The sequence below is a fragment of the Zingiber officinale genome, chromosome 5A, assembly GCF_018446385.1.
Source record: "Zingiber officinale cultivar Zhangliang chromosome 5A, Zo_v1.1, whole genome shotgun sequence".
In the NCBI taxonomy this organism is placed as follows: Eukaryota; Viridiplantae; Streptophyta; class Magnoliopsida; order Zingiberales; family Zingiberaceae; genus Zingiber; species Zingiber officinale.
This window is the reverse complement of record NC_055994.1, coordinates 4,199,307-4,226,859: the sequence shown is the minus strand read 5'-3', so window position 1 is coordinate 4,226,859 and position 27,553 is coordinate 4,199,307. Positions and strand designations below refer to the sequence as shown.

The 27,553-nt window shown below is 37.9% G+C and overlaps 1 protein-coding gene and 1 long non-coding RNA gene across 4 annotated transcripts in view; both read right to left on the bottom strand.

Moving 5' to 3' along the window:
* The window catches only part of LOC121979309 (protein LONG AFTER FAR-RED 3-like), a 39,270-nt gene extending 11,917 nt beyond the window's left edge, over positions 1-27,353 (bottom strand). Inside the window, exons 1-8 of one of the 3 annotated variants that reach the window (XR_006111365.1) lie at positions 27,160-27,353; positions 26,869-27,017; positions 26,176-26,277; positions 17,282-17,354; positions 15,157-15,263; positions 14,930-15,053; positions 12,970-13,164; positions 12,398-12,483 (exon numbers count right to left, since the gene is read on the bottom strand). Coding sequence is in view for 2 of the 3 variants with exons in the window: in XM_042531289.1 (XP_042387223.1) it covers positions 12,398-12,483; positions 12,970-13,164; positions 14,930-15,053; positions 15,157-15,263; positions 17,282-17,354; positions 26,176-26,277; positions 26,869-27,017; positions 27,160-27,244 (921 nt within the window). In the remaining variant the exon portion in view is untranslated. The remainder of the gene's footprint in view (positions 1-12,397; positions 12,484-12,969; positions 13,165-14,929; positions 15,054-15,156; positions 15,264-17,281; positions 17,355-26,175; positions 26,278-26,868; positions 27,018-27,159) is intronic. The other 2 variants (XM_042531289.1, XM_042531290.1) reach the window with 2 other exon arrangements.
* On the bottom strand, positions 4,834-7,653 carry LOC121979311. The gene is made up of 3 exons (XR_006111366.1): positions 7,486-7,653; positions 5,515-5,613; positions 4,834-5,409 (listed from the first exon to the last, which is right to left on the bottom strand). It is a non-coding gene; the product is annotated as an uncharacterized LOC121979311 (long non-coding RNA).
* Positions 27,354-27,553: the final 200 nt, after the last annotated feature.

Sequence of the window (27,553 nt, the reverse complement as noted above, 5' to 3'; positions counted from 1 at the left end):
TGGGTGTGTTGGACATTGCTTGATAATATGCCCATTCTATTTACAATAATTGCAGAACTTCTTACCCAGGATTAAGGTGTCATTTCGTGACGAGCGGCACGGACGGTTTTTACCGTTCCGTCGCCCGGCCAAAACCGGCACCCGACCATCAGTGATTTCGGCGCGTGATACACTCGAGCGTGGAGCTGTGCTTTCGGCGCGTGATGCACACGTTGATGCGCGCCAGCACAAGCAACACTCGAGATCGATAAATCGCGCGACAGAAGGAATCGATTCGATTCCTTCTGTCACGTGCAAAACCCTATAAAACATACCAGCGAGATCGATTAGCAGCACAGCAAGGCGAGGCCAGGCGAGCAGCGGCGAGGCGAGCCGCTGCTCAGCAGCGGCGTGATCACTCCCCGCAGCGTGATCGCGGTGCGGCGTGATCGCGGTGCGTGCAGGCGTTTAAGAAAATAAATTCTAATTTAAATTTATAACAATTCCTAAGGTAGGGGTGATATTCCAAACAGGCTTTTATATATCCTAATTAAATTTTCTCAATAAAAATTAAAATATATAAAAAAATATATTTAAAAATCAAAATTTTAATTAATATTATGAAAAATTAATTTTTAATGTTTTAAATTGTATTTAAAAATTTTAAAAAAATTATAATAAATCTGTTTAAAATTTAAAAAAAATATAAAAATTCAGATATATATTATAATATTTTTTATTTAAAATTTAATTTAATTTTTTGAAAAAAATAATAAAAATTCAGATTTATCATTTATATTCTAATATTCTAAAAAAAATTCTAAAAAAATTAATATATTAAATTTATATTTTTATATTTTTATTTTTTTATATTTTTAAAATAATAATTAATTAATTTGTATAATTATTATATATAAAGTAACATCTTTATGTTAATTTATATATTTATTATAGATAATATTTTTTTATCTTAGAATTAATTTAAAATTTGGACCCATGAATATTAACTTTTGTACTTTTGTAATATGTTTAAAAATATTACAAGTCTTTTATTTTTAAAATCTTGATAAAGGTATGCTGTCATGTTTATGATTCCTAATAAAACACTTATAATTTTATGCAATTTTGATCATTCTAAATTTAGAAAGGTGAATTAATATTTTTAGGAGATTGTTTTAAATTTTAAAAACTAGATTTTTATAATTTATATATTTAATTTGTAAATTTACAATGATAAATATATTCTTAACGTTATAAAATGATGATCATTACCTGGAAATGTGTATTATTCTTAACTTTTTTTATAATGCATAGGCAATGGCACCCAAACAACAATCTCATGATCCAGCTTGGAGACACGCACGTCGATTAGAAAATCGATTCCATTGGCAATGTTTGCAATGCGATATGATTGGACGCGGCGGCGGGGTCACACGCCTAAAACAACATCTTGCTGGTGGATATCCGAATGTTTCTAATTGTCCAAAAGTTTCTCAAGAAGTTCGTCGTGCAATGAAAGAGGAACTTGATGGCAAAAAAGCATTAAAGTATAAACAACAACGAGACCGTGAACTTGTTGATAGTCGAAGCTCTAGAGAACCAATCTATGATGAAATGGAAGGTCGTGGTGAAGTTCCAAATGACGAAGACTTTTTAGCAGCTCTCAATGCCTCTTGAACTCAATATGACTATGAGCAAAATATGCAACATAGAAGTGGCTCTGGTGCTAGTGGAAGTGGCTCAACTACTGCATCAACATTAGGAAGGAGTGCAAGTATTCGCATTACTTCAACACAAGGTGGTATTGGTTGTTTTTTTTCTTCTATTGGACGAAGACGTGCAGTTGATATTGTTGATATTGATCCACTAGCATTTCCAGACCAAGCTAGCAAACAGACTAGGATTGATGATGCATATTTAAAAGAGAAGAAGAAATCAATCGGTAAAAGTATTGCTAAATTTTTCCATTTTAATCATATTCCCCCTAATGCAGCAAACAACACATACTACCGTAGCATGGTGTCCAACATCCAAAAATCTGGTCCTAGTATTTAACCTCCGACTGCATATGAAATTGCCGGTCCATATTTAGATGAACAAGTGGAGGAGATCAAGACTTGGATCCTATCATGCAAGAAACAATGGAGCTTATATGGGGTTACGTTGATGTGTGATGGCTGGACCGGACCTACACGGATGAGCATCAACTTTCTACTATACTGCAATAGAAAGGTGATATTTCATAAATCTATTGATGCAACTACAGACTATCATGATGCACCCTACATATTTCGTTTGATGGATAGTGTAATTCACGAGATAGGTACAGAACATATAGTACAGGTGATTACAGATAATGGTGCCAACTTTAAAAGGGCTGGAGAGATATTGGAGCAAAGGTATCAAACATTATTTTGGACACCATGAGCAGCACACTATATCGATTTGATGATGGAAGATATCGGTAAGCTCGATATAGTGAAGAAGGTAGTGAAAAAAAGTCAATCTTTAACAAAATTCATCTATAATCATCATTGGGTTCATGGATTAATGAGGAAATTTATTGATGGGGAGATTCTGCGACCAGGAGCGACTAGATTTGCTACTCACTTTCTACTGTTAAAATCGTTGAATCAGAAAAAAGTCGGATTAAAGGCCATGTTGTCTTCTGAGGATTGGGAAGCCTCTCGATATTCTAACACGACTGAAGGTAAGGAGGTGCAAAAAATTATTATATCTGTCAGATTTTGGGACTATATCGCAGATATTCTTATAGCAGTAGAACCATTGTACGTTGTTTTACATAAAGTTGATATGGACAAGAAGCCACAAATGGACAACGTTTACCGCCTAATTCATGAAGCAAAAGAGGAAATTAAGAGGCGTCTACAATCACCGACCAAGTATCAACATTACATTGATATAATCACTATAAGATGGGATGATCAAATGGGAAAACCTATTCATTTGGCTGGTACGTATTTTTTAATGATAACGAATTTTTAATATTATTATAATGTTATTAATAATTATATATGTTTAATTATTATAGACTATTATCTCAATCCGGCATATCAATATCATTATAATCTTGGCACAAATGATGATTTATTAGTGGCCCTCAGACATGTAATATCAAGACTGCATATAAACACAGAATCGATTGCTGAGACTATTAATGAAACTCGATTATTTCGAGAGGCATATGGTTATTTTAGCGATCCTATTGCAGTTTCATGCAGATATAAAATGGATGCAGGTAAATATAGTAAAAATTATTACTAATTATTGTCAACAAATATAAATAATTATTTTACTTTTGTTCTTATTTATCTTACAGCTGAGTTGTGGTTACAATATGGAGGATCAGCTCCAAATTTGAAAAAAATTGTAGTACGAATTCTCTCACAGACAACGTCTTCAAGCGGTTGTGAAAGAAATTGGTCAATTTTCTCCCTCATACAAAAGTACGAAATCGTCTTTCTTATCGTCGCTTGGAGAAGATGGTCTACGTTCTTTATAATATGCGTCTTCAACTAAGAGCAATAACAAAAGAGAATGAAGAACAGGAGTCTGGTGATGTAGACCCATTTGATATTGGATTTGTGCAAACTGAGAATGATCCAATGATGGATTGGTGGAGCGCTGTTGAGGCTGAGAATCCGTTACTTGATGAAGCAGGAGACCCACCACGACCATCTCAATTTCTTACTCAACAGATTGAAAAAATACAAGCTAGAGGAGATATCTGCGAGGAAGAAGATGATGAAGCTTTTGATCAAGAATTTCGATTTTCTGGATCTCGGTCTAGGCGTTCTCAAACATCACAAACCCAACCAAAGTCCATAGATAAAGGCAAAGGCAAAGCTCCTGCAATTTTTACTAAAAAGAAAGAAAAAGGCAAACCTCCTACTTTTATGGGAAGTGGTCAATTTAGAATTAAAGAAAATCCACTCGATGCAATTGATGAGCAAGAACATGATGACAGTGATGAAACATCATCACCTTCTGACACTGTAGTCCGACGAGAAGTTCGAAATGAGGATAGTGATGTTGATAGCAGTGCAAGTACTCATGGAAGTGATGACACTGGTGATGCATCTAGTGGTAAAAATTATGTCCCCTCTACTCTAGCACCAGAGCCATGGGCATATGAGATAGATTACACACATGCAACTCAAGATGATGATCATGGAGGTAGAGGTAGTACTATTCAATATCAACGTCGATATAAGGGTGACAAACAAAAGCAAGCACATAATTATCAAGATATGCGGGAGAGTTTAGCTGAGATTGATTCTAGTCGAAGTTCATCATACTCGCAACCTTCTTATTATAACTCTGATGCATCATATGGTGATCCGTCATACCAGAGCTCGGGGACGCATGCTTATCCTTATCCTTATCCTGTGCCTGTACCCGTTCCGATTTCAGTGGTGCCAGTTCAAATCCAACATCCGGTGATGAATTGAGACACGCTGATGAACATGTGGAGAAATCAATATCAATATTGCATGTCATGGGATGCTTATTTAATCTGGTCATTAGAGAACTATGGAGTTGACCTAAGCAGAATGTCGCAAGAACCAATGCTTCCATCTGATTCACGCCACTCCTTTTGGTATTAATAAGGTAACATATTATGATGTATCAATTTTAATTCAAATTATTCATAGATCAACTTTTTTTAAAGAAAACTATATTTAATTATTTTTTCTAACCATATTAAGTTGTTCAATAATTAAAAATTTATATAAAATTAATATACAACTTATTTTTAAATTATACACAATAAATATATTTATCTAATAATTACTATATATAAATAAAAAAATACCGAAACAGTATCGGCACGGCAAGATACGATACCGAAACCGTATCGTTCCGGTCCAAGACCGAAACCTCGGCACGGGTCGAGATTTTAAACCTTGCTTCTTACCACAATTGCATGCAATATGCCCAAACTCTTTGCAACTATAGCACTGCATTCGTCCCTTTCCTCGATTCTTCCCTTGAGCACCATAAGCAACATTAACAACCTCGAATATCTCCTTAGACGAACCTAGAACAACTTCTGTAGCCATTCTTTATTCTTCACGCAACAATTCTCCAAGACATATATCCAAGAAAGGAACAAGATTTCTATTCAGTGATCCAGCTAATGCAACTTCAAATTCTGGCCTTAGTTTCATCAAAAATTGATCGCATCTACTATCTTCATGAATTGCTTGAAGGCTAGCTAAGGCCCCTTTAGGTACCTTTGAATAGATAAGATCAGAATATTCGATCCATAGATTAATAAATCCACAATAATACTGCTCAAGAGGGAGACTACCTTGACTAAAGTTACCAATCTCAAGTTCTAGATAAAACCGTCTTGCAGTGTTATCTTGATGATATATGTGTTGCAAATAATCCACATCTCCTTAGCTGTACTAAAGGAACGTAAATTCTTCACCATATGAGGTTCAATAGAACCTAAAACCCAAGAGATGATTCAAGCATCCTTTGCCTCCCATTGACTAAGTTTTGTACCTTCTTTAGGAGCAGGAGCAGACCCATCAATGTGATTCCAAAGCTCCTTCCCTTTCAGAAACATTCTGAACTGAAATTCCCATGCTGCATAATTCTTTCCTATAAATTTGATAGTCAAAGACTCTATAGACATTCTTCAAACATTCTTCCAAACAAAATAAAATCCCAAAGCCAAAGTTATTGATCAGAAATTAATCAACCCCCAAAAAATGAAAACAAACCAGAAAACTCTGTAAAACAAAAGCAAAAGAAACTGACAAAGATTCAAAGATTCAATTATGAATTTCAGAACCTGGTTCTAATACCATGACAAGATTTGATGAAATGGTTGAATGCCACTTTCTTTGATGATCTTTCCTTTAAATAAGAATTGTTGTACAACCTATTTTAGACAAGAAAATATTTACAACAATTACACTAATTACTGCTAATCTACTTTAGGTAAGAATATATACAGTAATTACTGCTAATCTATTTTAGGTAAGCATATATACAGCTAATACACAAATTATGGTAAATTAAATTTTGAAGTCTGGTGATTGTAGTGACAGGTGGATCAGATGTTGAATTTCTGGCAGCCATTACTTCTTTTTAGCCTTCTCTTCTTCAAGTATTTTGAATGGATCCTTGAAAACCAGTAGTTTTCCTGTCTTTTCTTTTGGTTTTTCTGATATTTTTAAATTCTTAATTCTTTCGTTAAGATTGTTGATAATTCCGTCTGGAATAGTAGTAACTATGGGTGCTTTGACTTCTATTCTTTTGATTCTTTCCTCAAGCAACTCTAGCTTTTCTAGGATTGTAACCAGTAACTGTATTTGGGTGTTTGCTTGTTAGATTAAAGCAACTGAACTAGTTAAGGGTCCTTTATATTCCGTCGGTTTGCAGAACCCAAGGGCTGGTGCTTCAATATTTTCTGTTGCTATCAAGGCTTCCTTATAACTGTTGGTTGCCTGGGTATTTATATAGCTCATGTAGAAGTCCAAACCTCAAGTTTTTGTAGAACCTTTTCTATTCTTTCAAATTTTTCTTTCAAGTCTTTTACCAATCTCAAGGCTTGTGTTGTTACCACTTTAGGTTGTTCTACTAGTTCTTCTATTTGTTTCTCAGTCAAGGGTATGTTATGTAGTACTTCTTTTGTCAAACTTTTAACAGACTCTTCTAGCTTTTGATTTTGTCCTTTGAGAATTTCAATTTCCTCAAGTAAGGTTTTGAAATGTTTTATATGGACTTTGCTAGACGGACAAGTTTTATCATAAATCACTGATAGGTTGTGAGCTAGTTCTTTTGTAGAAGGCTTTGTTTCAGTAAGATCAAGGTACTCTAAGTTCGCAGTGTGTGATTTAGTGTACCATTTTTGAATAGCTTCCTCCCACTGTCTAGACATATAATTCTCCTTCTAATAGGTTGGCTTCTGGCTATTCACCTACCTATCAAGTTAAGGCTTTTGGCTATCCACCTTAACAGAATTACAGGGCCTTTTGAGCGATCAAATAATTCCTTTTTCCAGTGAACTATTGGTTTGACACTTCAAAAAGTCAACTAAGTTCAAGTTTTATATTTTCAACCATGTACGGCTTAGGGTAAGGTGTAACCTTCTTTAGCTCATATAGGTGTGTCCTTGGATTATGATATCCTTTTTCATGAATCCAAGTTAGGACCTATCCTTTTGCAATCCAATTAACCTCCACCGGTCGCCTTATTATGGTTTATTTTAAAAACTTTTACTTAACGGACTTTGGAGATACTTTTGTTTGAAGATATCTTTTATTGAAGCTTTAGGGAGGTAAGATCTATCATAAAATCACAGAACACTACTTGCTAGAGAACCTTATAAGTATTACTCAGCCATAGAACAAGCTCTGATACCAAAAATTGCGCGGAAATGTCTTCCTTCTAAACTTTTAATAAAAATAAGGCAATAGAAACTAGAAAGATTTGCACAGATTTTATTAAAAGAGAGGGAATTCTTACAAGCTTAGCTTTGCTTCACACTTCTCCAAGTAAGACTTATGCCGTTACTCAACTTGTGTCTTGCAAGGAGCTATTATGTGGTTTATATAGACAAGAAAGAAGAGAAAGTAAGGACTGAGTACCCATGTTGGCCTCATCAGCATCCTTATCTTTCCGAGCTTATCTTATCTTATCAGCACTCTTTACCGCTAGTAAAGTGACTTTATAAAAGTTGCTTTTGTTAAAGTGGCTTTATGAAAGTTGTCTTTTAAAACGAACGGCTCCCCGAGGCTCAATTCGTTTTCATGGGTCCACCACTCTTCACGGGGGTATCTTTTGGGTTAGCTCTTGGAGTTGCATGTATATCTTGAAAAGATTCTTTCGCTGTTCTTGGATAGCTGACAGTCCTTTGCTCCACTGGTTGTTAGGTCCAAAGCTTTGTTTGTTTCTTTGGAAAAGATATTCTTTAAGCTGGAGGATTTGTTCCAGCTCTCTAAGTGACTCCAATAATTCTCCACAGGCTTGATACTCGATTTCAAAAAGCCTTTCTGCTTTGTCATGTTCCTCTGGATGGATGACTCCCCTTGTTGAGGTGGTACCAATAATGAAGGAGTATTCGTCATGAAGTTGACGGTATTCGCCAAGTATTGTACTGCAACTGGATTGGGCTTGCTCTTGATTTGATTTATCGCTTCCTCCATTTGGGCTAGAAGGCCCACTTCTATTTCTTTGATCCGACATGCTGTTAAGAAACAAACAAGTCGTGATAAAGAGTCAGCTAAAAGATTATCCTTACCATCAATATGCTGGAATTGAACAGGAACTCCGAGGCCAGTAATAAAATCAGTAAAAGAAATCCATCTGACTCTTGATGGCTTGTTTTGTGCTGATTTATTAAATAAGCTAATTATGGCCTGGCAATCTGTTCGTACTACCAATTCTGATTTATCAAGATAATAAATCTTGAAATTACTTAGGCTGTTCATAACTGCATGGATTTCAGCATCAATGGTTGATTTAATGGGATTGAATTTCCCGCTTGCATAAGCACAAATTCTTTCTTCTGACTTGGGTTATAATTTCTGCCATAATCTTAGAAATTGATGGCCCACAACCTTTGCCATTGATAATGTTGTAAGTTCATAGAAAGGGAAAAATCACCAGGCATATGCTTAGAAGCTTCAAAGAATCCAAATTTTTGACCTAAAGGCATGTGCCACACAAGTGCTAGAAGTACCTTCTTGAACTGAAGATGCCACTAATTAAGATGGCATACCCTGAGAAACTCACAAATGAAGTATCTATACTCATATGATATATCAGTAGTAGAACTAACATTAGAAGGTTTACTGCCCAGCAAACCATTATGAGGAACTTTAGAATAACAGAGCATTGGAGAAGTCATAGAATCCAATATTTTGGAATAAAGGCAACCTTGTGTTGGTGCAATTGACCTCTAATGTTTTGATGTTTGTTTGACAATATATTTAGTGGAGCATGGTCAAAGTTGACCAAGTCAAGTGAGAAGTCCGGTCAAGTCAAAATTGATCGGATGACTACAACAACAATAACAACAAAGCCTTATCCCATTAGGTGGAGTCGACTATATGAATCATTTTACACCATTGAACTCTATCTCCTACTATACCATCATCTATACTTAAATAAATTTTATCTTATTTTATTGTTACTAACCAAGTCTTTTTTTATCTTCCTCTTCCTCGTTTGATATGCATGTTTGTCATAGTTTCACATCGCCTAACTGGAGCATTTATTGATCGTCTAAGTCCATATCCGTACCATCTCAAACGTGTCTGTCGGAGTTTTCTCTCAATAATGCTCTCATTTCTTATTTTGTCCATCCTTGTATGTCCACACATCCACCTTAACATCCTCATCTCCGCAACTTTCATTTTCTGCTCATGTGCTCGAGTCATAGTCCAATATTCAGCTTCATATAACATAATAGGTCTAACTACGATTTTAGAGAACTTTCCTTTAAATTTTAAAGGTACTTTACGATCACATAAAACACTCAACGCTCCCCTCTATTTCAACCATCCTGCTTGTATTATATGTAAAGACATCTCTCTCAATCCCTCCATTGTTTTACAAAAATGATCCTAAATATTTAAAGCTCTTGGTTATAGGCAACTTGTCCTCTCCTATCTTGACAATTGTCTCATCACTTTTAATATTGATAAACTTAAATTCCACATATTTTGTCTTTAATCCACTAAGCCTTAAAACCTTTCCCTTCTAATGTTTCCAACCAAGATTCTACTTTAGCATTTACTCCTTTACGTGTTGACCGGATAACTGACAAAGGGAAAAAGTCCGTTAAGGTTGACCAGATACTTGGTAAGGGAAAAATCCAGACAAGTCAAGGTTGACTGAACCTTAGGTAGTAAGAAGTCTTGAAGAACTCTAAGTCTGAGGAAAATCCTAGGGGAGTGAACCTTAGGTAGCGAGAAGTCTTGGAGGGGTGAACTCCAAATAAAAGGAAAACCCTAATGCTCTGTTTATTTGGGAGAACGGAAAGCAAAACTAAGGAAAAGTTTTCGTCGTTTACTTCATTAGCGGATAGTTTTTGAACCAAAATTGATTACGTCAAAATCAAGCACAAAGAAGTGAATGGGAAAAAAATAACACATGTACCCCTTTTCATTCACAAAATTACACTATATACCCAAAAAAATGATGCATGTACCATTTTCAGTAATAAAAATTATACCACATGTACCCACCTTCCTCAATCAAGGTAAACAAGCATGCAGAGAAAGAAATTTCTTTCCCTTTCCATTCTCTTCCCATGCCCCTAGATTTATTTCATCCATCCATCATCCACTCCTTGGGATAAACAGAGCATAAGAGAGTAAACTAGTGAGAAGCCTTGGACGAGTGAACTCTAAGTAAGCGTGACCGAAACAAAGTTCGACTAAACCAGCATATTTGAATATTGCTAACACTGTTTTGCTTTGCTATTTATATCTACTTTGCTAATCTGGCGTTGTAGGAAAGTCTTAGCAGAAGAAGAAGTCCAAACAGGAGAGTCCTTTTGTTATGGAAGGCAGTGACGATGTATCCTAGTTGGGATAACCTTAAGCATTGATCCAACTATAGAAACCAACAAAGGTCTCTAAGTCGAGATCAAACAATCAACTCTTAGATGAATTCATGTATACATTTAATATTTCTAACTCTGTTTTATAGGATTACTATTATGTTTATTTTGTCTATTATGCTAACTTTATTTTGCAGATAAACAAAGATTCAATTGACCGAAGGGTTTGGTCGACCAAACATGGTGATTCGGTTGACTGGTCCTAGCAGATAGACACAGATCATATACAGATACAGCAAAGAAGGAAATAAAGTTTCAGTCGATCATGAGGATAAGGCGACTGAACACATTTAATAACTGAAGATTGGACATGATCAAATTAGTTAACAAAGGAAACTTGAGGGTTCAATCAACCATCAAGAGGATCAGTTGACCGATTAAGCATATTTCGCCGAAGATACAATCTGGGCAGATCATGAACCTGGACGTGATTTTTGAGGTTCGGTCGACCGAACAGGTTCAATCGACTGGATAAAAAGTTTATAAAAGAAGTCTTAGGATCCAAGGCTTAGCAATTAATTTCCTCTCAACAATCCAAATTTGTCTTCGTTTTGTTCGTACAAGCAAGTCCTGTTGACACACCGAATTTCTCCGACAACCAATGCCAAAGTTCTGCATCTGTTTATTGTTGATAAACTTTGTACTTGCATTTCATTCAGTAGAGGTATAGTAAACTTGTCACTATCCTCCAAATTTGTAATGAGTTTTTCGCCTCCTCTGAAAGTTTTTTTTGGAAGGAGAAACTTTAGTGTATTGCCCATTCGAAAATGGTCCACAGAATTATGGGTCTTGGAGTAGTAGTCACTAAACTGTGAAGTCTCTGAATTGTTTTTGTAAAAGAAAAGATCCCTCTATTGCACGACCCGGCCCTACACCTTGTTCATAGCAAACCTACAAGAATACTTAACATAAAGTTCAGTTCATTCCAGGCTTAGTCTCCATGATCTGGATGGCTAAAAACAAAAGTTGGTTGGGAGATGTATAGATGACACTGGTGATGACAAAAGGAAACCATTGTTGTTCGTTTACCCAGATCTTGCTTGTGGTTGAGGAGGTTGTGATGCATAGGAAATTGCACAGATAAGCAGTTGATCTGAAGAGATGAGCTACTATGAGAGAAATGGAGACCTTGGGTGAGAGTTGACCTAATGGCAGCAGCTATAGGTAAGATCACAAGATTGAGCAATGCAGAATTACAGAATTGAGAAGTAGCAGAGGTCAAAAAGAAAAGCTTAGGCAAAGGTCCAACACTAACAAGAGAGTAGCAGCAAACAAATAGCAGATAAGAGAAGATACTCTCATCTTCCACTGAGATGTTGTGGGCTTCAAATTTGAGAAGAAAGCTAGATTTTGCAGTGAGTTTCCAGCTATTCAAAGCATCTGGTAGTGTTAGATGAGTTCAGTATCCCACAAATAAACTACTAGAATAAACATATTTAGGATGGTAGAAGTAGAACCTTGATATTCTTTTGACTATGTAATATATCAGAATGTGCCAGACAAGTTTTGATAACCACAATGTGTCATTTATATTGCTCCATTAAGTCTAACTGAATAATAACTTGCATCAATACCGTTTGGATTGATTGGTTGCACATTTGCCCTTACTATTAGTGTCATAAGATTCAGTTCAGTCCTTTGATTACAAAGTAAGATATAGCCAAGAGATTGATTAGTTTAGAACAACTTAGGAGTCAAAGAAACAATAGCACAAGACAATTCTTTCTTCTAATCAGTAACCAAATAAAGAACCTTGGCATTTTCATTATACAAAACTTGACAAGACTGGTAAATGGGAATGTCACTTACAACTAATCGAGACCAAGTTTGCAATGGGAAAAATAAGCACACTCTGATCAGCATTTTCCCAGAAGAATCAGCCCATTGGTAAACATCTGCAGAAATAAACCAAGAACAGCTATGTACTTGAGAAAGCACCTGACAAGGCAATGCTCATGAAGCACTCAAGTCTTGGTAAAGCATGTTTTCCTAATAATGATGGTCCACCACTAAATGATTCTGTATCTCAAAGAAGAAATATGACAACCTTGACTCATTTTGTTATAAGTTATACAACAATACATGTTTAAGTTGTATACTTCATATTTACAACTTAAGCAAAAGAAATAACCTATGTTGCATTGTTAGAGAAATCTAACATCCTTAATGGATAACAAAATAGTAGGATAAAAGGTACCTTAAGGGTGAGGATTGCAAAATGCTTTATGCCTTGACTGCCAATGTTAAAAATGTCTAAATCTATGAGCACGTACCCCACCCAATATTGTTATGATGATAACGATGATGACGATGACGACGACGACGACAGGGTAACTTTTGTTCATAACTATTGACATAAGTTGGGGGCACTCAAACATAACCTGAAAAGTCATGCCAAACATGATGAACTGAGGCGCCTGGAAAGAATCTTCCCATATCAACTACTGTTGTCACTCCCCTGGAAACTGCATACTTGCTTGCTCTTAACAATGCATCCCTTCTCTCCTTGACTGAAACTTCAGGAATCACGGCTAGAACAAGCTTCATTGCAGAATCGACTAGCAGACCACTAGGATCTGCATGATATGGAGGTACAAAGTAAATAAATTGAAGCATAGATATATTATTTTAATGGGATTAACAGTTAATATCTACCGGTATGCAAACCCTAAAACGTTTGAAAATGGTAACAAAAGTGTTATTGGCTCCCTTTGACAAAATTTTCCATTGTCATTTTGTTTCTAATTCATAACCATAAGGTGATCTATCACCAAAGGAGATCATAAGAACAGGTTTACTAAATCAGTGGTCATACAAGAAATTGTTGTAGCAAAATTAAGCACAAATACAGATTTTCTTATTGTGTATAAATTCAATCAATTTCCAAGTCAGGTTTCAATAGACTGAGCAACATTTGTTGTACTACAAAAACAGTACTTACAGCTTGAGGTAACATGCACAAAAGTAACTTAGCAATTGCATGAAATAGTAGTCTCAAGCAAGACATGCTTTCACAGTGCTTGACACTACTTTCTGTGCAGGCCAATGCATTTTGGTTTGCTTTGGTTGCTGTGTTAACCCATCTCCCAACTTGTAGTGCAAATCACACAATCATATTAGAAAGTTCAACAAATGATTCAATGATTTCCATAGTTAAGTTCACATTTACAGTCTTCGGAAACTCCCCAAAGGTCAGTATATCTAAGTGTCTAATATCCAAAATTGAGAAACATCTGAGGCTGACACCTACATCTCAATAGTGCAAACTAGCAATCAACTTTAACTAGATAGAGTATCCAAATTCAGTCTAACTTAACAAACTCTATAAAAAAAAATCATTATCCACGCCTATCTCTTCTGCCACTATTTCGATTTGAAACGAAACCTTAATTTCATAATAACATGCAAAATTCAGTTGAGTTTTTTTTGCATAAAATATACCAACCAGAAGTAGCACTTATCCTTTTTTTTTTATCAACAGCTTTCCTAGATTGCTATGGTGCTATTTTTAATCTATACTACATTGTCACAACCAAAGACCGCACAAGAGGCTATTTTTCTGAAAAAGGGAATTAAAAAGAGTGTAATTCTAATGTTGTAAGGTGAAAACGAGGAGAATGTCAATTGCTTTGAGCTTATGATTGCCCTACTGATCAATTCATCCTCCTAAAAACATTATATTGCATACACAGAGATAAGATAAATGACCTCATGAATCAAAGATTACCTCCGAATTCCTAATTATTTTGAATTTAGCTGAGCACCAGTGTAATATGCTTCATATCATCTTTATCTTACATATTTACACTAGTGAACTTATATATATTACATATTTAAATGGTATAACTCAGATAATGGTGAAACATGATTATAAATATCAATAGTTTCTCCCGCTACTTATACTATCAAGTCATTGTATAATTTTGATTATGCAATATAATTATAAATAAGTATTGATGGTTTCTGGGGATCTCTTCTCATATTATTGGTACCTATATTCAGTGTCAATTTTCAAATTGTTGTAAATGAATAATACCAGACTTCTATGTTTCACTAGCATTGCTTGGACACTGTTGTGGCATATCCATCATATCTACATATCGAGCATGAATTTTCAATTCTTGACATGATGCAACCGTCCTAGTACATTGCTTGATCTTCTGAACCAAGGACATCTATATTTTTTTCTTTTAATTTTTTAATTCTGCTAATTTATTTTCCTTTTCCGTAATAGGGATACCTGTAATTGGATCATATAATTCATGAATGTGCTGCAAGATAATACTAATTTTCCCAGCTTGATCTAGCATACTCTCAATGAACTGAAAGTTTCATATTTACCTCCATCCAAATTCTTCATAATGGTTCCACCAACTGGGTCAGATGTCCTGTTGCTAATTCCAGCTATCTTTAAAGCAAGTGAATTAGCCAGTCCCATATGACCATCCGTTCGTGAAAGCCATACCTGTATGGCGCAATTTTATGGATACGAGATCGACATGTGTTATTGTGCTTCAACTTATAAATTTATTTAAAACACACACAGTAATCGTAAAAACAAAACTCACAGGGTTGTCTGGAGTGATACTATCTATCCAAGAAGAAAGAGGTAAATCTCCTCCCCAGTTATCATTATTCCATTGACCTCCTAATATCCATTCACCAACATCTTTACCTATCAAAGAAAAGTTTCTAACAAAGTTAGAAGAATATAAACAATATCTCCACTTTAATAATATAGTGCAAAAAAGAAAAAAAAATTGCCTACTTCAAAGTGTAGGAGCCAAAGGATAGGAAACATAATAATATATAGGAGGTAAAAAAATCTGTCTAAATTTCAGCAAAAACAGAAGTACAACGAATGGTCTTGAAAATGTTCTGTCTCAAATTTTGTCTCACAAAAGATATGTGATTGTTAGAAAACCAATGAAGTATAAGATGATATAGCATGAAAATTGTAGAATGGGTAAGCTGTTAGAATAAGTGCAATCACACACAAAAATGAGAAATTTAATACCAAACAAGGACGAATTTCATAAATATGTGAAAAATCCATCTTAAAATTAGAATTACTCATAGAAGTCTCTTTCCTAGAGCTCAGTTGGTCAGATTAAGCAACCTAGTACTATAACAGAGGAAAAAGAATGAAACTGTATTGTGGAATTTCTCATAATGGGTAACAATAATTTAGCAATAATACTTGTAAAATATTTAAGAGAGAGTGAGTGAGCAGATACCATATAAAATTCCTTTGACGACGTATGGTAAGTCCTAACTAGGCTAGCAATGACAAAAAAATGATCAATTTGACATCCCCATTAAAGTTTGAATTAACAATAGCAATGTAGTCTGAATCACTGGTTGGTACTAAAGAAAGTGGCTTATGTTTATATTGCTGTGTAATGTGTGATTCAATAACACGGATTCTAATCATTCATCATAGGTACTTAAAAAATTGAGTTGTGTACCCACAACCTATCAGAGAATCATCTTTCCAGATAAAGAAAGGTGGTGGTGTTCATGAGTTTTTTAAGGATTTAATCTGGAAAAGCATAACTAAAGAATGAGGATGTAGAGGATAACGGGATGAGGTCAGAGACAGAAATTTGAGAAATTACTTCATCTCTTTTAATGTATTTAAAGCAGAGGGTTGAGGAATATTGAAATATTGGTAGTCTGTGCTTAGAATGTGTAGTGGTCCAACTTCACAACACAATAATTCTTTTATATGATATTTATCTTTGTGTTAAGTGTTATGGTTCACTTTAGTAGCAGTAGCCAGTGGTTCATACTGGTTAGACAATGAGTCCAAGTGAGCCTGGAAAACCTAAAACCACCCATAGGTTTGGCTGTATCAAAGTCATATTGTTTGATTGGATTATTTGAATTAGTTAAGGAAACAAAGAAGGCTTCATCAAATCAAACCCCTAATATGTTGCTTTTACCAAATCATACCCCAGTGCTGAATTGTGCCCCCTCCAAATAATTTTCCCCCATTTTACCATCTTTCTAAACCACAGACCCTTGCAAGTTGATTCTGGGCGAACTCTATGTTATACATCATTAGGACATGCGGGACCAAAAAATGACATGAAAACAAATTCAAACAAGTTGATTTTGAGAAAAAATCATGCTGCAAGCTGATTTCCAAATCTGCTTGCATATCATTTTTTGCCAATTCACTCATGCAAGCTGTTCTGAATTCAACTTGCATGGGCAAACGCTTATGCACCCAAAAAAAATATTTTAGATGAAACTAACTCAAACAAGTTCATTTCTGATTTTTTTTAATCAGCCTACGTGAAGATTCACATATATTTAGGCACCATTAAATGTGAGACTCCAAAATGAATATTAGAGGCGCAAAGGAACTCAAACAAGTTGACTTTGAGCAAAAATTAAGTCAAAATCTGATTCACAAATCAACTTGTAGAAATCAGCAGGAGTAAGTTATGAAGGGATTTTAAATCTGAAGGGTAAAATCAGAAGAAAATATGGAGGTGCCTGATTTGGTTAAAAAAATAATAATAATATTGGAGAACCATAGATGAAAGAATCTTATTTGGGGTGTGATTTGGTACCAATTCATTCTTTTGGCATACCTTTGAATGAGTTTATCACATTCAGATCAACCAATGGCTCAACCATAATTTACATTAGTTGAAAAAAAAAGTCCATTGTACAAGTAGAAACCTCTCAATGCTTCTTGGACCAATCTTACAAATTCTTCTCTACTCTTGATACCTCGAAGTAGCACTTGTGCCATCTGAAAGATTCACTACCCATATAAGCCAAAATAGCATTGGAACAAATTCACTGTCAATTGTTGAGGCAGAGAAAAATACATTACAAAAATATTTAATACATGCATGAATCAGATACCTATCCCAACTGAATTATATTTAAACCCCTCGAAAGGAATATTTATAGAAAATAAGCACCGCAATGGATGGACCAGTTAAGTCAAGCAATACAGATTATGAGCATACAGATAGTGCACATAACAAAGACACATTTAAATTCATGAAATTAATCATAAAGAACTTCAGCCCAAATGGCTGTCTCAGTTATCAACAATTAGAGCATTAGTTACACAATGAAAACACTATGCTATCTCTCTAATATAGACGGGCACCAAGAATTTTTTGTTAATAGTTGATCCTGTCTGAACGGTGAAATCTGGACTACCGGTGAGCTAGCTGGAATGTTGACCAAGTCACCATGACCAGGAGGAAGGAGAGGGTGAGCAGTGAGCTGTTGCGGAGTCACCGAATAAAGGGTGAGCTATCCTCGTGGCTAGATGAGCCTGTGACCAGTAAAGTGTTGGTACAGTTAGCACTAATGGTCTAACTCAGATTTTGATGAATGACAAAGTAAGTTAAGTTAGTTTCGTAGTGATCTAACACTTTGACTGAGTGTACAGGAGAAGTCCAGATAGGTCGACGGGCTGACCAGATATCTGGCACGAAGTTTAGACAGGTCGACGAGTTGACCGGATGTCTGGCACGAAGTCCAGCTAGGTCGACAGGCTGACCTGATAGCTGGCACGAAGTCCAGACAAGTCGACGGACTGACCGGGTCTGGCACGAAATCCAGCTAGGTCGACGGACTGACCGGATAGCTGGCACGAAGTCTAGACAGGTCGACGGGCTGACCGGATGTCTGGCAAGTAAGTTAAGGTAAGTCACTAGAAGGGAGTGACTTGGTGAGGACGCGTTCCCCGTTCGAAGGAACAGTAGGCGTCGATCCAACTTAAAACCATTTCGGGAATCTAAGTTGAGATCGTGACTAGATTTTGGTCTCGGGGAGACAGAATCTAATTACTACCCTTCTGAATATAATTGTGCTAACACTTTGTTTTGTAGGGTAGTATAAATTATATTTTGCCTCGGACTAACATTTTCTTGCAGGAAAAAAGAGTGCTGGAAAATGATAGTTCGGGGGCCCGAAAGGCAAAACTTATCTCAACAACTTGGAGCGCACTGATTGGTTGGCCGACATCACGGTCCAGGTGCCCGGAGCACTCCTATAAAAGAAGGCCTCCACCAAAGCTTCAACAACAACTCTCTTCTATGATTGCTCTCGTGCACGCTGCTTCCAAAACGCTCTTGCTACACTGCGAAGCTTCTCCGACAACCAAGTGATTAATTCTTTATTTTATTCTTGTCGGCATTTTCATTCTATAAATTCTTGTACTTATTACGATTTATTAGTGATTGCCCAACGAAAGCACTCTCACATGCAGGCCTTGGAGTAGGAGTCGCCGAAGGCTCCGAACCAAGTAAAATTAGTTTGTGTTAGCGTTGTGATTTTTATCTTTCCGCTGCATACTCAATTTAATAACGAATTTTTAACAATCGCTATTCCCCTCCCCCCCCCCTCTAGCGTTTTCACGATCCAACATAAAGGAGTGAAAGAAGGGATTAGAATGGAGACCGAGATGCCCTGGTCTTCCACTCCAACCCTCAAATCAGTCTCAAGCGATGGGAATGAAGAAGATGAACATAGCGGTAACATGAAGTAGGTGTAGATGGGAGCCTCCCAGCATCCAACCCTCTTTGGCTCATAGCAGTGGGTCTTTTTATAGGAATTACTTCGATGTCACATCTATAATAAAGAATGTGTCATGTCCCAGATGCCAGAGGGTCATGTCACCCATATCTTGTACTATAGAGATCTTGTGGGGATCACGCTATGTCACCCATACTACACGTGTTTGGACAACCCACATGTGCTGACAACCGACATCTTCTAACAACTCATGTGTTCTGACAACCCCCATGAGGCCCACGTGCTGCTTAGTCAGCCGGAATGACTATAACTGGCGAGTTAGGTCAGCCGGGAAGATTGGCAGGTCGGCCTTTATCGGGAGACTGGCAAATCGACCTTAAAGACCGGGTCAGCTCTCACCGTGAAGACTGGAGAGTCGACCTTGAAGACTAGCAAGTCGGCTTTCACCGGGAAGACCGGAGAGTCGACCTTAAAGACGGGCGAGTCAGCTCTCATTGGGAAGACTAGGGAATCGACATGAAGACTGGCAAAGACTGGGCAGTCGGCTTTGAAGTCCGGCGAGTCGGCTCTCATTGGGAAGACTGGACAGTCGGCCTTGAAGACTGGCGAGTCGATTCTCACCAGGAAGACTGGAGAGTTGTCGTTGAAGACTAGCGAGTCAACACTCACTAAGCAGACTAGCGGGTCGGGGCAGCTCAGCCGGAAAGATATGGTTGTTGACCTCCCTTGACTTTGACCCAGCTCAGCATGTCATGTCAACCGACCCGTTTTACACCCATGGTAGCTTTTCATACTCCCCGTATCACAAACCTACCACTCAAGTCTAGTAAAAGGAGGTGCGAGTCAAACTGACTGGATTATGTGTATGAGAAAGTATGACTAAGAAATCCTTGGAGAATTTTGATGGAGAAGTCCTTGGATTGGGTCACTTGCAACTAACTGGAAATTTAATTTGAGATTTATCCATGTGTATTGAACTGAAATTTTGCCTTTGTAAATTGGATCGGATCATGGCTTTGTGAATTCGATTGGATTTTGACTACTTTTGCTGGATCGAATTTTGTGGATTGGACTTCTTCGGCTTTTACCCATATACATGTGATTGGATTTTGCCAATTGGAGTGTAACAAGAAGCTGCCGATCGGACTTTTCATTTGATTGGAATTGGACCAAGTTAAGGCCGACTGGAATTTGGCCACTTAGACTTTTTTTAATTTGGCCACCTCCAGGATTTAATTTGGCCACTTGGAGGATTTGGCCAAACTGTATTTTTTTTTTTAACAGCTGATTGAAGTTGAGCTGCCAATTAGAATTTGTTGAGTGAATGGTCGATCAACTTGTGATGCAGCCGATGCATGTGAGTTTGCCGACTGATGGTTTGCTGTTGATTGGGATGTGTCGATCGACGGTTGCGATAGTTATGTCGACGGCTGCGATCGTTGTGCCGAGCAGGCGACTGCGATGGTTGTGCCGAACAAGCGACTGCGATGGTTGTGTCGAGCAGGCGGCTGCATGCAATGGTTGTGTCGAGCGGCCGGCTGCATGCAATGGTTGTGTCGAGCTGCCGGCTGCATGCAATGGTTGTGCCAAGCAGGCGACTATAAAATTGTGAAAGTTTAAGTTTGTGACAAGCGAGCGGATGTGATGGTTGTGCCGAGTGAGCGGCTGTGATGGTTGTATCGAGTGAGCAGCTGTAATGGTTGTGTCAAGTGAGCGGTTGCAATGGTTGTGTCGAACGGGCGGTTATAAAATTGTGAAAGTTGAGTTTGTGCCGAGCGAACACTCTTGCTTCCTCTTCCGGCACTACTGAATGCTAATGGTTGTGCTAAGCGAGCGGCTGTAAATTTGTGAAAGTTTAAGTTTGTGCCAAGCGAACGGTTGTAATGGTTGTGTCAAGCAAGCGGCTGCCATGGCTGTGTTGATCGGGCACTGCAATGTTTGTTTTTTGTTTGGTGTTGTGCGAGCGGCCTTATTCTTTGTGCCGAGTGAGCAGCCTTAGTCTTTTTGCCAATCGAGCGACCTTATTCTTTACACCAAGCAAGCAGCCTTATTCTTTTTACCAAGCAAGCAACCTTAGTCTTTTTGCTGAGTGAGCGGCCTTAGTCTTTATGCCAAGCGAGCGGCTTTAGTCTTTGTGCTGAGCAAGTAACCTTCTAGAGATGAACTTTCTGCTTGATAAAAAGAGGGATATATTCTGAATTTAAATTCTAAAATTTAAGTTCAAACTTATATGTTGAAATGGTTTGTGCTGAGCTGCCAGTTGGAGCTGCCGATTGGATAACCGATTAAATGGCTAATTGGAGCTACCAATTAAAGTGCTATTCATTTGTCGATGTTGATTGTCGAATGGAGTTTGACCTTTCCAATTGCTCAGCCGAATGAATTTTGGAATTTGTGCATTTGGAATTTGACAACCTTTGAAGACGTTGAATACCGATTGGAATAAAATTTTGATTTTTTTCCTTAGCCGATCGGATTTGTTCATGGGATTGTTGTTGATTCAAGCCGAGTGAAGCTGGTGGGATTTTTTCAATTGAATTTCGCCAATGAGAATTTCTTATATGAAGTGGCCAAGGATTGTTCCGGTTGCCTAGTGAACCCCAATGAAGACAAGGGGGCTGCCGATCGGATTAACTTTCCAATCGGCTTGTGAGGCTGTCGATTGGGAGCCACTACTTTGAAATTTTCCATTTGAAGCTTACCCGTTGGTGCTTGCCTTCTTTATGCATTTTCTTTTTCTTCTTCCTTTTGCCGATCGGAGTGATTGAAATTGTCATTTGGAATTACCTAGTTGATTGAATTTTCGCCGATTGATTTTGGAGAATACTGATTGCGGAGTCGATTTGGAGAATACGACTGGGTCGAGATACCGGCCGAGAGGCCATTTAGAATTATCGGTCGAGAGGCCATTGCAGATACCGATCGAGAGGTCATTTGGAATTGACGGTCGAGAGGCCACTTAGAAATACCGGCTAAGAGGCCATTGGAGATACGGCCAAGAGGCCATTTGGAATTTGCCAAGTTGCTTGCTGATCAGGAGAATGTCCATTTGGATTTGGGTTGTTGTTCGTATTTTCCTATTTGGAATTTAATTGGCTAATTTGACATTGCTTGGATTTGGCCACTTGAGTTGATTGAAAATTTGGATTGTCCCTTAGCCGATCGGATTTGGCCATGGAATCTTTGCCAAAACTTGATTGGAATTGCCGAATGAATTGAAGTTGCTTGGATTCTCCAATTAAAGCTGATTGGAATTTGATCGGGATTCCTTACCTTGGAGTTTGCCGATCGGCATGTCTTATCTTGGATTCTCCAATTAAAGCTAATTGGAATTTGATCAGCATTTCTTACATTGGAGTTTGCCGATTGACATTTGTTATCTTGGATTATTCAATTAAAGCCGATCCGAATTAGCCACTGCTAGGCAATTTTTCCCTTTTGAATTAGCTGGGACTTTGCCCATTTGACTTGCCGAATGAAGCCGAGTGGACTTTCTTTGGTGAGAGGCTCATTATTAATCAATGTTTTGAAAACCGAACCGGTCTCTGGACCGGTGAGATTACTGGGTCGAGGTTTTTAAGGTTTGACCGGTCGAACCGGTGGTTCAACTGCTCTATATATATATATATATAAATCATGCTTCAATAATTAAAAATCATGCTTCAATCCTGATTGAACCTGCGATTTTGACCGATTTGGAGCTGTTTTGACCGATTTTTTTATTTTTTCGGCTTTAATGGGTGACCGGACCGGATCAAGAGCCGGTTCGCGGTTCCACCGGTCGGACCGGCCGGTCCAGTCCGATTTTCTCAACACTGCTATTAATGCATGGTTTTTGGGAGAGTGTGTCCCATGGACCCCACCTGAATGAGGCTTATTCATGTTAGGGGGAGAAAGCCACTCGGGTAATGCATTCCCTCCGCATCAGGCACTTTTTTGTTCCGATCAAAGCCGATTGTCTTTAGCCACTTAACATTTGATTTGGAATGTTCACTTGCTCCTTGGAGTTTTGCCGATGTTCTTGAAATTGGCCCCCTTGAGTTTTTGGATTGGTTTGGAGACTTGTAATTTTTTGATTGGATGACAAGTTTCTAATTGCCAAGTGGGGAGGGCTTGTGGGGCTACCGATCGGGATTTTCCAGTTGGAGAAATTTTCCCGATATGCTGTCACATGAAGCTACCATTTGAATTTTGTTGCATGGACTTGCCGATTGGAATTTTTCCATTTGAAGTCATTGTCGACTGATGGAATTTTGCTCCTGCACTGTGGCAGTGTTGTGTTTGTCGAAATCCTCGGGATCATGATGGTAGAGTTTTTCGGCGTCATCCATTTTCATATTTCAAATCAGGCGTGTTCCTAAAAAGGCGTCAAATTTTATCCTGTCTGAAATCGGTAAAAGATGGACAACCAGTGAGTTGGCTGTAATGTTGACTAAGTTGACATGGCTAAGAGGAAGGAGAGGGTGAGTTGTCTTCGATATTGACCAGATTGCAGAATCTCTAAATAAAAGGTGAGTTGTCCTTGTCACAGGATAAGCATGTGAGGAGTAAAAGAATGAAGGAGGGGATTAGAATGGAAATCGGGCTGCCCTGGCCTTCCACTCCGATGCTCAAGTCAGTCTCCGGCGATGAAAATTAAAAAGATGAACAAAGCAGTAAAATGGAGTAGGTGTAGATGGGAGCCTCCCAACATCCAACCCCCTTTGGCCCGCAGGAGTGAATCTTTTTATAGGAAATACTTCTGACAGGATAGCACATCTATAATAAAGAAAATGTCACGTCCCAAATGTCAGAGGGTCATGTCGCCCACGTCTTGTACCATGGAGATCTTATGGGGATAATACTATGCCACTCATACCACTCTACATGTTTGGACAACAACCCACATATTCTGACAACCCCATTTGGCCCATATGTTGTTTAGTCGACCGGAATGACTGGCGGATCGGCCTTTATTGGGAAGACCAGCGAGTTAGCTTGACCGGGAAGATTGGAGAGTCGGCCTTGAAGACTAGTGAGTCAGTTCTCGCCGAGAAGACTGGAGAGTCGGCTTGAAGACCGGTGAGTCAGCTCTCTTGGAACACCGGAGAGTCGGCCTTAAAGACTAAGGTGGCGTTTGGTTTAGGGATTTGGGAATGAGGAAATGGATTTATTCCCAAACTTTGTGTTTGGTTGATGGGAATGGAATCAAGATTTTGGAATGAAACCAAAAAACTTGGATATGGATGAAACTCACCCTCTCCCTTGGGTTTTGATGGAATGGGAATGAGAATTAAGTTTTGGACGAAAATATCCTTAATATATTTGTTTAATTTTTCTTTCATTTCACTCTCTCTCTCCTTGTTCTCTCTCATCATACTTTCTCTCTCCTCATTCTATCATCACACTTTCTGTTTCGACATGCCCCCACGGGCTGGATCAGCTGGAAGGGTGCCTGACGCTTGCAACGGAGGTTCAGGGGTCGAGGGTCGCCAGTTGCACACGGGCGTAAAACCTCAGTCTGCTACGCTTTAAATTCCACTCGACCCCCAGTCACCCCTCCTGCCCAGCTTAACCGTGATTTACCCCCTCTGGATATCTGTGGGGCCGGACCCAGGGGGTCGCTAAGGTGGCGGTTCCACCTTTTGCAACTTTCTCTCTCGACATACTTTCTCTCTCCTCATTCTCTCTCATCACGCATTCTCTACCATTTTTTCTCTGTATTCTCTCCCATCACACACATTCTCTCCTCATTTTCTCTCTCTTCATTCTCTCGGTCTCTCCTCATTTTTCTCATCATACTTTCTCTCTCCTCAATCTCTCTTACCATACTCTCTCTCCACATTTTCTCTCATCGCACTTTCTCTCTCTTTATTCTCTTCCATCACACTCTCTCTCCTCATTTTTTCTCATCACACTTTCCTTCTCTTCATTTTTTCCATCACACATTCTCTCTCATCACACTTTCTCATCATACTTTCTCTCTCATCAATCTCTCATTTTCTCTCGTTACATTTTCTCTCTCTTTATTTTTTTCTCATCACTCTTTCTCTCTCAGCACACTTTCTCTCTAATCATACTTTTTCTCTTCTCAATCTCTCCTATCACGCTCTCTCTCCTCATTTTCTCTCATCATATTTTCTCTTTCATCATATGTTTCTCTCACATTCAACTTTCTCTCATCTAATTTTTTCTCTTATTTTCCTCTAAGGATAAAAAAGGAAATTTAGGTTTATTTCGATTAAAAATATTCAATTAACCAAACATTATTTTTAAGAATGATACCCAAACTCATACTCATACTCATACTCATTCTCATTCCACAATACTATGATACTCATTACCATTCCGATTTCTAAGAGAAAACCAAACGCCACCTAAGTTGGCTCTCACTGGGAAGACCAGTGGGTCAGCTCAGCTGAGAAGAGATGGTCGTTCGCCTCCCTTGACTTTGACCTAGCTCAACATGTTAACCGATCTTCTTTGCATCTATGATAGCTTTTCATACTCCCCGTATCAATAGCTGTTGAATTCTTGAATAAGACTATCTTGTAATTAATGGCTGTTAATGATCATTCCACGTTTCATGAAAATCATTAAACTACTCTACCAAGCTTTATCATAGATAGAAAAGCATAATTAATGTCTCAACCCTGAAAGAATATTATTTACTCATATTGAAAAGATACAGAAGTTTCATCTCTAGATACCGGTCTATTTTTTCACAGATATTGCTAGTTACCATCAGCCATCTTAATTCTTGGTATCTATATAAGATCTCTCATTAAATTGGGGGTTCCTAGTTACCATCAGCCATCTTAATCAGAAATCATGTCTACACTTTGAGATATGTTGGAAGGAATCTGACTGTATGTATCATTGGATGCGCTGAAACAAATAAGGTAAAAAAGAAATGTTTTGCGAGGAGAAGTTACTTTATGATGTACAAAGTTAAATAGCATGAAACTCATGCAAGTGAACAATAAAACAGAATTTATGATAGCCACCAAATAATGTGAAATCTATAGGCAAGAAATCATTCAATCACGAAAAAATACATTAGCCAACAATAAAACAACAATACATAAGTATAATACCTGCAATCCACCAAATAGCAAGTGCACATGTGAATCAATGAACCCCGGCACTACAACCTTCCCGTTAAGGTTCAATTGAGAAGTTCCATGTCCTATCAGACCCTGCAACTCAGAAGTTCAAAATACAGCACAACTCCAAGACAATTTAAATCTTCAAATATTTACTGCAAGTTTCTTAACAGCACTACAACATTAGGAAAAACTGCTATCTTTAATTGAGAAGGTGACTTAGCACCAGGACAAACCTCACGCAGAGATAAAAAGAGACTAGACACTTGTATAGATTTGGCTCCACAACAAACTAGAAACCAACTTGACAAACCAAGGAAATATAATTACCAAATAACACGACCAAAAATACCAAATATTCTGAAACGACTGAAAATTAATAAAATTATTAGGACTTACAAAAGGAAAAAAATAAAGATAACAAATTATGTTTTTCGTTAAGAAGATACTGAGAGTGCAATAAGAACCAAAACGAAATTAAACAAACAGTAAAAAGGGGGAAAATTTCATAATCTCTACTTCTGATTTACATAACATGAACAGCCCCCTCCCCGCTTTTCAAATGGAGATAAAGAAATAGAATGAGGGGCACGCAGGCATATCATCAATTTACCAACTTCTAAACCAGTAAACATTAATGCGGAGAATGGAAAGGAGTTCTAGCTTGAGAAAGAACACAGATACCTTAATGGAGGAATAGCTTCCAACTCGGAGAATCCGGCCGTCTCGGACGGCCATAGCTTGGGCGAAAGGAAGCGATGGGTCGCTGGTGTAGATAGTAGCGTTCATGACTACCATGTCCGCTGAAATCCTGAACCACCTCGGAGGAATCCCTGCATTTCAAACACAGCATTTCTGTCCCTCTTCCAAACAATCAAAAAAAATAAAATGGAAACCTTCCTCCACTTCTTCGAAGTCAATTCTTTTAAGAAAGAGTAGAAATATAGAGGCGAGGAGAGAAGAGATGAGTAATACATTCAGGGTAACGAAGTGGAGCGAGGATGATGGCCAGAAAGGCAGCAGCCACAACAGAGATCAGGACGAGGACAGTATTAGCCATAGGAATAGCCGCCGGCGCCGGAGCGAATACGGGATCCCGGCGGAACCTGTGATCCGGGATCACACCACAGGACAGGAGTGTGATCGACGGCGGGTTTATCGATGGATAACATGCCTAAATATTATCGACATAATTTTTTTTTTTGGGTCAAATTGCTATGTTCCAAAGTTAACATTTACAATGGAAAAAATAGAAATCTACCTCACTTCACGCGCCTACCTCGGGTTTCAATTTGAAGGGTCAGATGGAACGGTTCGGTTTAATTCAGTTCGAGTCGGATTGAATTAAAATATTATAAAAATAAAATTC